Source organism: Vigna radiata, chromosome 5 (genome assembly GCF_000741045.1).
Source record: "Vigna radiata var. radiata cultivar VC1973A chromosome 5, Vradiata_ver6, whole genome shotgun sequence".
NCBI lineage: Eukaryota > Viridiplantae > Streptophyta > Magnoliopsida > Fabales > Fabaceae > Vigna > Vigna radiata.
The window spans coordinates 11,588,125-11,598,549 of NC_028355.1; the positions used below are offsets into that span (position 1 = coordinate 11,588,125).

Genomic DNA, 10,425 nt, shown 5'->3' on the forward strand with positions numbered 1-10,425 from the left:
CTTTTTAGGAATAATCGAACAATTTTTTCCCTCAAATAAACTCACTCCAATTTAATTTTCAAAATAAACTAATGTACTTCTCACGTAGGAATTCGGTCCACAAAAATCAAATTCTAAAACTATATGCCACAAAAGTAGATAAGAACATAATTGTCAAAATACTCACCCTCGTGGCAGAAAGTAGGCCAAAATTCAATTTTCCAAAAACCAGATTCTTTCCTGATTTTTCAATTATTTTATTTATTTTGAAAATTAGAAAAGCAAGGAAGTAAAGCCTGTTTTAAATTAAGAATAGCCAAATTCTCAGCGTATAATCATCAAATAGGTCCAGTTTGAGAATTACAGTGGAAATAATTCTTTAAGAAAACCACTCTTCCATTACTTTGAAATACTGCAGATGTTTTTTTCATATGTAAGAAAAAAAAAATCAATTAGAAAAGGACAACGAAACATTCTGAAACTTACCAGGAACCACATCAATGATTAAAGTCAGCAAATCATCACCCGTATCGGATTCACCGAAACTTAAATTATTATAAGCTGGGTGAACTGAATCGTGTCCGGTGACTGGAAATAATGTTTTTTGTTCAGTTTGAATATTTAGTTAAAACGAACAAAGCATTTCATCGATAGTCCCCACAGAACTCTCCTCTTCCCGTTTTCTCATTTCGCAAATTAACATATAGCCCCAGACAAAAACGCAACATGGTATACATTTTTTCCAAGATCTTAGAAGTTAGGATTACAACTTACTTTTCATCTTAACATCACATTCATAATAACAAACCAAATAAATCTAATCTGAAACTGACGCCCGAAGGGGAATTTCCTTCAAAGAAAATTGTTACTATATCCTCAGCCATTAAAAAATGCAAGAGAACTCCAGCAGCTGAAATGGGGAACTAGGTGGGGTACCACTCAAAAGGAGCTACGCCTGGGGGGTCTGTCCTCAGCAACATTCACCTTAATTGTCCTTCCGTCCAAAGTCTGAAATTTCAAAACCACCATATCAGAAAATCATCCAAAAACAAACTGTAAAAGTAGCCAATTTACTATATTGTTTCACCCTGCCCTCAAACCACACACACTAGTGAACATAGCCCATTACAATCCTGTACCGTTCACCTTTCCGCATATTTAATTACCAATGCATGAAACCATTGATAATTTAACAAAGAACTTGAGTAATACCTGACCATCAAGAGCACTAACAGCATCATTCATTTCTGACTCATCCGACATTGTGACAAAGCCAAAGCCACGTGAACGACCACTCTCCCTGTCATAGACTACCCTAGCGCTCAAAACCTTACCATGCTCGCTGAAAACTTGCTCCAACCTGGTACCATCAACATCCCACGGCAAATTACCAACATAGACAGAAAAGGCAGGCTCAAAGTTACGACGAGGTCGGCGTTCAGGTTGAGCTCCTCTCGGAGCAGCCTTATTAACAGTCAATAGTCTTCCATCATAATCCTGTCGCAGATAATATGAATAAGATCCAAAGAACAACATACCAAAATTATTTAGAAATAAACATCAATGACAATATCCACGTCCTTTTGCTTGTGGGTGACATGTATGATACATTTTGACTTGTCGGAAGGATCACTTAGAAAATCTTATTCGCACAAAGCAACGAAGCTTTCATAGCAACAAGAGATGTGACAAGAGCAAACTTAGAAAGGTTCTGTAGCATTTGATTCGGGGAAGAGTCATTGGCTAACAAACAAAAATACTACAAATAGTTGAATGGGAGTCCGAACTTCAAGATGTAACCATATATATTTATAACGAATTAAAATGACACAGGCACAAGCCACCTCATCTTTATGACACAAGTTGTGCAGCCACAAAAGAAGCTTTGTTGTGCATAGAGGAAACAGAGACATTTTAAAGTGATCATAATCATATTGTTGCTCTTTAGCAATACGGGTGCATGGAATGCTACAATAATCAGACTGATAATGTAATGCATATGGGTTTAGTTCAAATCCTCCACACAGCCAGGTAACACCAGCCATTTTTCTCCATTATTCCAATACACTTACACCATTGCAACACTTATATCACAACAACAAAAGAGTACACCAGAGATAAAAACAAAAAGGAATCAATACAAAGCAAGACCCTTTCCTCACTGGCTAGTCCAACAACCACATATATAAAAAAACAAACATTGAACGCGAAGAACTCAATAGAAAATCAAACCAAACTTTCAATTCCAAGCTGCCTCATTTAACATCAGAATAAAATAAAGTGATACGAACTTACATAGCTATTGAATTTCTCCACAGCTTTCTCAGCTTCTTCAACAGTACTCATCGTCACAAATCCAAATCCACGACTCCGGTCAGTGTCCCTGGCATAAATCACCTAAAATCACAAAGAAATGGCAACCGCACACGTTCATTGCACTCTTAAACCCTAAACAACATTAACCAAAACCGATATTGAAAATTGCGAGGGCAACAAGCCTCTCTCTTTCGAACCTCGGCGATTTCGACGACTCCGGCTTGTTCGAATAGCATGGCCAATTTCTGACTATCAACGTCGTAAGGCAAGTTCCCGACGAAGAGCTTGGCCTCTTCCGGTGGTTCCACGAAACCCTCATCTTCCGCGCCTTCGCCCGCGACCTCCCAATCGAGGAGGCCACCCCCTTCTTGTTCTTCCTCCTGGGCCTGGAAGGTGGCGGTGTTGTCTTCTTGCTGGGCCCAATCAGAAGTTTGGGCGACGTGGGTGAGGACGGGGGAACGGTGGGTTCGTGCAGCGAGGGAGAGAGAGAGCGAGGGGGAGGAATTGAGGCATGAGAATTGGAGTGTGAGGGGTTTGGAAGGATGTGAGAAAACGTGGGATTTGGTTATGTTGTGAAAGGGAGAAGAGGGAGAAGAGAGGAGGCACGAATCGGCCATGGTAAGAGATTTGAACGCAGTGGCAGTGATAGACATGTAAGAAACGGTGAAGGGGTTGGAACAACGGAGAAGAAGAACAAGAAAAAGAACAAGAGTCTCTGAGGATAAGAAAAACAGGGGAAGGGTTATGCTGTTTAAAATATCATACACAAGCCGAAACCTTAACTATAACACATGTGGGCTTTTTTTCATATGGGCCGCCAAGTGGGAGAGTATTAGTATATCTCTATCCAATAACTATGGGACTATTATTAGTAACTATGACTTTCTCAAATATCATCTCAAATCTCATATATATTGTTTTTATTGATATGGGAAGAATTTGATGAGTGGCTTGTGAGAATATAGGTCGTTATTGGTCTTCAAGAAATTATTAAAATAGTGAAGGATGGATTATCTTTAATAAAGAAATTAAGTTGTATCTAAGAAAAATAATAATAATAGAATGAGGTTTATATAACATTAGATATTGTGAAAATCTTAAGAGGTTACGCAACTAGAGAGATATAGGACATTTTGCACAACACATTGGAAAGTTAAGAAGAATAAGAAAGTTATATATCTAAGAAGAAAAATAATAGAATAAGGTGTCTTTGACATCCAATGTTAAACCTCAAAGTTCAACTCAATTAGAAAAATATGATACATTTTACAGAACACATTTGAAAAGTTAAAAAGAATAAAAAAATGAATTTGTAGCATCTTATATAAGACAAAATGAATAATGGCCATGCTTGACCAAGATTCCATGGAATATTATGTCAACCAAATGTAGTCAATAATGAATTAATGAAAACTTGTGATGAATCAAACTTGTAGATAACATAATCTTATCAATAGAAGAAGGTATGGTAAAGATAGTGATATAAATAAAGAATGGCAAGGCAAAACTCATTTAAAATGTGTTGTTTATGCTTAGTGTAATATGATGAGTGTTGGGAATTTGTAGAGAAAATATTTTTAGTCCCAAAAAAAAAAATTACCTTCTAAAGTTATTTGAAGATTAAAGATTGAAGTAAGCTTGATTAAGTTGATTTCATGTTCCCAACTACTTGGATTTGATTATGGACGTGTTGAAGAAGTGATATTGTAGTTAATTAATGTTTGAGTTGTAATTTTGGGGTTATATGTATTTTAAGGAAATTTTTATTCTTTAATCTTGGTTGGTTTTAATTAAAATCTATTTAAGAATTGTTTTGAACTTTCATTTAAATTTGAAATGTTAAAGTTATACCTAACTTGACACCTATGTTTCTTAATCATTTAAAATACAAATTAACTCAAAGTTTAACAATGGTGAAACCTTCAAAATGTTTTGAGTAAGATTTTATGTGTTAAAGCAATGTTCAAGCTATTAGTTTCTTTATTAAGATTTTGTCACGTTCAAAGCATGAATATGCTTAGTCTAAAAGATGAGGAACTATTAAAAAATTATTTATATTTAAAAAATAAAAAACTGCAAAAAAATTTATTAAAACTGAAGTTGTCAAGATAATTTTAATTGAATTGAAAATTACCAAAAAGTATAAACCATATGTTCTAAATTAAAAGTTGTTACCATTCATAATTATTTTATTTTGGTTCAAAATATTTGCAAAACAAAAAAAAAAATTGTTAGGACTTATAATGATTTCACCTTTACTAAGTATAACAAAAAAATTATTCTTACTGTGCGATTTCAATTTAGAGATAATCATGAATCCTATACAAATTATGTTATTTTAATTTAAAAATAGTTAGAATTCTCATTCAACTTATTATTGGACTTTAAGTCAATTATTCATTTTTTTCTTTTTGTAAATAATGGGCAAACTTCAATAAGTAACTATAAATGATATATTTTTACATTCATTTAACATAGAGTATAAAGGTAAAATAGTTATAAAAATATAAAGTTTTGTATTTTTAAAAAGAAAAAGTAAAAATAAGAAAAGATAGTGTCAAATGAATATAAAAAAATTAGATGTGTTTAAAGCTGTTAAAATGGGTAACCCAGCTCGACCCGGCCCGACCCACTACGGGTTGTCATTGGTCACTTAGTGAGTCAATCCAACTTGATTCACTTATTAGCGAGCTAAAGAAATTCAAACCCGGCTCGACCCATCACGGGTTGATAGATTAAATGGATTGGCTCATTGACTCATTTAATTATAATTTTTTTAAAATAAAAAAATTACAATCCAACATGTACAAAAGGCGAACAAATAAGTTTTTAATATTAATAATTTTTGTATCACTTGTCCATTTATAATATTAGAGTCTTGAATAGACAAATCTATAATATTTTTCTCTCTTAGAAATATCTTCTTCTTTATCATCTACAATATAATGAAAAAAATGTTAACTAATAATATTGAAACATAAAATAATAAATAATTAAATTAAATTAGGTTGGTTGGTGAGCCGAGACTCACCAGGATTCAACCTGAAGAACTTGGGAGTGATTGATTGAGTAAATTTGAGGATAATTTTTTTTATTGTTTATTTGAGTGAATTTGGAGGTAAACGAAAGTGGATACATTCAATCAAATAAACTTCAAAATCAACTCTTGTTTATCTCCAAATTCATTCAAATAAACAACAAAAAAAAAATTATCTTCAAATCTCTTCAAATTCATTCAATCACTCTCCTCCAATCACTCCAAGTGAACACATCCAGTTAAAAACTAGCTTGCATTAAAAATATTATATTTTTTTCAAACTCGACCAGACTCATCACCGGATTAGCCCCCGGTTACAACCCCTTTTCAGAGCACATGTGTTAAAGAATATGTTTCGGTTCCTATTCGTGATTAAGCAACTCCAATTTTTTCGCAAAACAAAATTCCGTATATGGTTACTTCCAGGTTTAGGTGAGTGAAATGTGCCTCTGAAAAGGAATTGGTATTCATTTAGTCGGTGACTTTATATAGCCACCTCAGTATACAAATTCTATATCCCTTGAATTGCCTTCACCATCAAGCTTAAACGTCAATAATCCATCTTCAGGGTTGTAGGAAAACTCCTCCTCCTTCATGTCCACTACACAAAGCTTTGGTCTAACGTTGGAGTAGGCTCCAAAACGGCCACCACCTCTGCCTTTGACTTTTATTATGCACTCTGCAACATCCATGTTGCAGTGCAAGGCCTCTACTGCTCCTCCCGAATTGTACATGTCAAGCAATCCTATTGGTGCAAAGTGCACATTATGACCAAACACCTGTTTAGACACACATTAACACTCTTTCACATTACAGACTTAGTAAACATGGTTTTTCACAAAATGTAGATTGCAAAGTACGCCTATTGAGTACTTACCCTTATTGGAGATACTGTATATATTTCACATTGAAGTGTATCCAGGGACACTTCAAGTTTTCCTCTCAGAGAAACCATGGAAAGCAAGCCTAAAGTATTGCACAGTAGAGGAATGAATGTGTGTTAGGTTCTAAAAGGAAATGAAATGTGATTAGTTGATGCAGGAGTTTTCACCTGCATTGAAGGCATATACTATGCAATTTCCACTCCAATTGTCTCCTGCAACTTCTTCAAGAAATTCAACGTCAAGAGGTCTCACTTTCCCTGAAATGGTTATGTGAAAAGGTGCGGCTTCCAGCGATTTCAGTGGCCAGCTTCCTGCTCCTTGGCAATTGAAGACGCCTACCACCCCGGTCAGTGCATTCAAGTTCCAAATTTTCAGCAAACTGCAAAATAGTGAGTAGATATGCGTGTTCACTGTTCAGTAAAGAATGAAGGCGAAGCAGAAAATTCTTAAGAGACAGATAGTAACATGTTACTTACCTCTTACCATCCATCACTGGGTCTTCAAATAAACAATCTCGAGTAGGACGGCCAGCAAACCTTGCTCTCAAGACGGACCCATTAGGTAGCACTAGCTTTTTGAGGATTTTAAAATCATGATTGCCAGGTTTGTCACTGTAGTGCAACAAATTTGATAAGTAAATTTTTTCAAACTTTTTATATGGTTAAGAAATTGTTTTCAAAGGGGGAGCTAGACTTTAATCTGATTTGGTGCCTTACCTTACATATACTGCACAGCCACCAATCGCTCTTGCTGCAGCATGGAACTCCGCTGTCTCGTGCTTGCTCTGAAATAGAATCATTAATAAATCATATCAAGCAAGTCATTAATATGTTCGTACATGAAACATTTGGACAAGCAATGAGACAAGAAAATTACATGGAACATGTCCCAGTCTGGCACAAATATCTCTCCCAGAAGAAGGCTGTTAAACGCGACAGAGGCAACGTGTAAGGTTTGATATGTTGGTTCTCTTGGCATGAAATCCTCAGATGCTCTTGCTGCTGCGCTCTTCTTTGAACTGAAAATTGTGAATGTAAAGTAACTAGTAAGAAAAGGGATTCAAACAAAATTTTGGATTGTACTTGCCTCTAATTAGATAGGCTGCAAACCTGTATATTGAATCCGAGTTGTGACACATGCAGCAAATAAGGTTGTTATCCTTAAAGTTCCTTGTTACAGACTCCTCTAATGCTTCTTGATACCGTTTGGTCAATGAAACACGACCACCGTACCCAGAACCCAACGTTTCTATCAAATTTTGGACGTCTACTTTGACTCCATCCACACCACAGCTGACAAGGTAACCGTGATAGTCATTGTAAAAGTCATAGAGATTTTCTGGGTCAATGATTCCTACTCCATATTTTTCCAGGCTGTCCATGGCTATATCTCTAAGGTTCCCTGTGGCACCAGGTGACTGAATTGGATATGCAAGCTTTGGATTATATTTCTTCATTGTATTTGATGATGGAAGTACACCTCCCCAATAACCAGCTAAAGCATGCCACATGTAAACGTATCTAAAGAGTGCACAATTGTATTCATGGTCAGTTCTCAAGTTTCAATGTAGTCATAGCATGATATCTCTATGGGATCAGACAGCTTACTTTACATTCATATTATGTTTGATATAGTCAACAAAATCGTGGAGATTGCTGCAAGAATTGTCAGAGTCTGAATTGATGAACTTTTTGTTTTCTTTGATGTCTGCTAGTCTACTTGCGAACCTAACAGTTCAAAAAGACGTGAACAAATGACTAAGAAAATGGAGAGAAAACGTGCGGCCTCGACTGAAAAGAGAACTTACTGGGTTCCCTCGATCACTGCTTCACCTTCTTTGTGAAACGTATTGAGGATCTCTTGCCATCCATCATCAATGATGATAAACTTTGGCGAACAACCTCCATCTGAGAAACTGTTTGATAAAAGGCAGAATCCTCAGTCATTGATATCTCCAAAATTTTCTGGCCATCTATCAATAGGTGTACTTAGTTAAAAAAGTAGTATGTATATAGTATACCTTTGAAGGCCTTCCTTTATTCCTTGTGGATTCACTTGAGTGTAAAAAGCATCCCAAGTGCACCATCCAAACCAGTCAAGATGTGCAGGGATCCTCTTGTTTTCAAGATGACAGAAAGTCCCTTTGTGTTTCTCCAATATCCTATGTCATTGTAAATAGAAAATTAACATTTCCTGACTTCTAAGCAAATAAGCAGATAGAGAACAAAGACATTCTATAACAAGAAGCATACTTGATTGAATCCCTGATTAACTCAAATGGATTGTCCCCTGAATTTACAAATACTGCTTCTAGTGATTGGGAAGTTTGAACATTGGCATCTCCTGCAGCATTAAAAATCTAAAGTCATACTCATGTTACTTTTAAATAGCCGAGCTGCTGAGGATGATAACAACGGGAAGGAAATAAAATAGCGAAAACTGAATTAACTACCACTTTCAATGCAAAACTGGAGATGATTCGATTGAGTTCCTTGTAAAGTTGCGCGAAACTGTCCATCCAAAACAGGCAAGAAGAGAATGTAGCAATTGTTATCCGTAGCTGGCTCTTCACAGTCAGAAGAAGGCTCATCCTCAAGTTCAGATTCTTCATTTGCTAGCAAGAGCAGCAATTGAGTTTCCATTGGAACATCGCTGGCAGATCTCCCTAGACGCGGTATCATCCACCAGATTTTGACTCTGAACAAAGATAGCAACTTATATCCCCTGCATAAATTTAGACTTTAATAGTTTATAAAATTAGGAAAATCAATAACACTCAACGAGGTGTATAACACGTGAATATAATCATAGACGTTTGATACAAATGTAGAAGCTTCTGGTGAAGGTGAGAAGGCCAAGCAAAGAAAAAGGCGAATAAAACCAGAGACTCACTGAAGAATTCCAAGATCAAAAACATGACGAGAACTTGAAACGGTTAAAGTTGCACCCAAGAACGCGGACTCTGTTCCAACCGGAGAAACAACAACGTTTCCGGGGACATGGGACAAAACGGTCTTTCCCCTCACCGTAAGACACCCGTCCTTCACCGTTGGCGCCACCGTGACAGTCATATTGACACACAAAGGTTATAGAGGAGTGATAACTTAATGAGATAGCAGAAACAGCAGAAAGAAAGGAAGTTTGAGAATGCGAATGAGTGGAATTGAACGAAAGAGGTTGAAATTTGAAGTAGCAAGGTTTGGCAACAATTTATAGTAAGTTGCAGAGTGGTGCAGTGTACGAAATTTTATCCATTTCAGACATCATATGTTTGACAGAGAGGAACAGCTAAGTTCGGCTTGTTTTTCTTTTGAACTTCGAAAACTTTGAAAATTACCACAAGTTGCAACTGTAAGTCGGTCCTTAACAACTCAGCTTTAGTCTGATCGTGCCTCGTCAAGGATGAGTCAGCTTAATCTACAAAAACTAAATACATTTTTAATATGTTAAATAATAAAGTGGATTGAATCGAGAAATTTCTATACCTAGAAATTAAAAGGTTTAAACCTTTTTTGTCCTTAAGTTATAAGCGGATGTTCAGTTTAGTTCCTGTTTCGGTAACATTTGTCTGGGGTCCGTCGTTCTTCCTTTTTGTGCTTCAATAGTCCAATTCTTCATGTAATCCTTACCGATTCAGGGTTGACCTGCAGAAGACACTCTGACGCTCAAGTCAGACATGATTTACAGAGAGGTCAATATTTTTATTAGGATAGATTCAGATCATCTTACCTGGACATCATTTGTATACTTATAAGGCTTGTGACAGCCAACTCCATTGATTAGTCATTAGTGCAATATATTTTAGGTAATCAAACCCAATAATTGATCATTAATACCATATATTTGTAAATTAATACCTGATAATTGTCCATGAATGACCATTAACTCCGACCGGTATATTTCATATAGTACATAAGCCCCCCAAGTCCAAGCAAGCTCTTTTACTTAAAAGAGGTGCACAGGAATTATTATGAGTTAAAAGGAGTCGGTCTTTATTCTCTCTACACCAAGCAGCAGACTTTAGGAGTTCTCTTTGGATTTTTTCCTGTACTAAAAGATTTTCACTCCAAAAAATATAAAATAAAGTAAACGCTTCTGTTAGGATATTTATCCTATTTATCATGATTATATTGTGTCTAGGGTTACTCTAATTATCATAATTATATTGTGTCTAGATTACTCTAATTATCATAATTATATTGTGTCTAG

General features: G+C 35.8%; 2 protein-coding genes across 3 annotated transcripts; both read right to left on the reverse strand.

Annotated features, from left to right (window-relative positions):
- Window positions 1-683: 683 nt before the first annotated feature.
- Window positions 684-3,043, reverse strand: LOC106762843 (28 kDa ribonucleoprotein, chloroplastic). The gene is made up of 4 exons (XM_014646931.2): window positions 2,493-3,043; window positions 2,275-2,376; window positions 1,192-1,476; window positions 684-987 (listed from the first exon to the last, which is right to left on the reverse strand). Exons 1-4 carry the CDS (start codon window positions 2,946-2,948, stop codon window positions 919-921), a joined length of 912 nt encoding a protein of 303 aa, XP_014502417.1. The 5' UTR covers window positions 2,949-3,043; the 3' UTR covers window positions 684-918.
- Window positions 3,044-5,447: 2,404 nt separating this feature from the next.
- On the reverse strand, window positions 5,448-9,505 carry LOC106759753 (probable galactinol--sucrose galactosyltransferase 2). 2 transcript variants are annotated; one of them, XM_014643084.2, is made up of 13 exons: window positions 9,109-9,505; window positions 8,669-8,955; window positions 8,469-8,559; window positions 8,237-8,377; window positions 8,024-8,131; window positions 7,824-7,943; window positions 7,326-7,736; window positions 7,093-7,234; window positions 6,933-7,000; window positions 6,693-6,827; window positions 6,384-6,595; window positions 6,210-6,298; window positions 5,448-6,111 (listed from the first exon to the last, which is right to left on the reverse strand). In XM_014643084.2, exons 1-13 carry the CDS (start codon window positions 9,285-9,287, stop codon window positions 5,830-5,832), a joined length of 2,265 nt encoding a protein of 754 aa, XP_014498570.1. In that variant the 5' UTR covers window positions 9,288-9,505; the 3' UTR covers window positions 5,448-5,829. The 2 variants fall into 2 exon arrangements, with proteins under 2 accessions (XP_014498570.1, XP_014498571.1); XM_014643085.2 differs by having other exon boundaries at window positions 8,669-8,940; window positions 9,109-9,503.
- Between the last annotated feature and the right edge of the window lie 920 nt (window positions 9,506-10,425).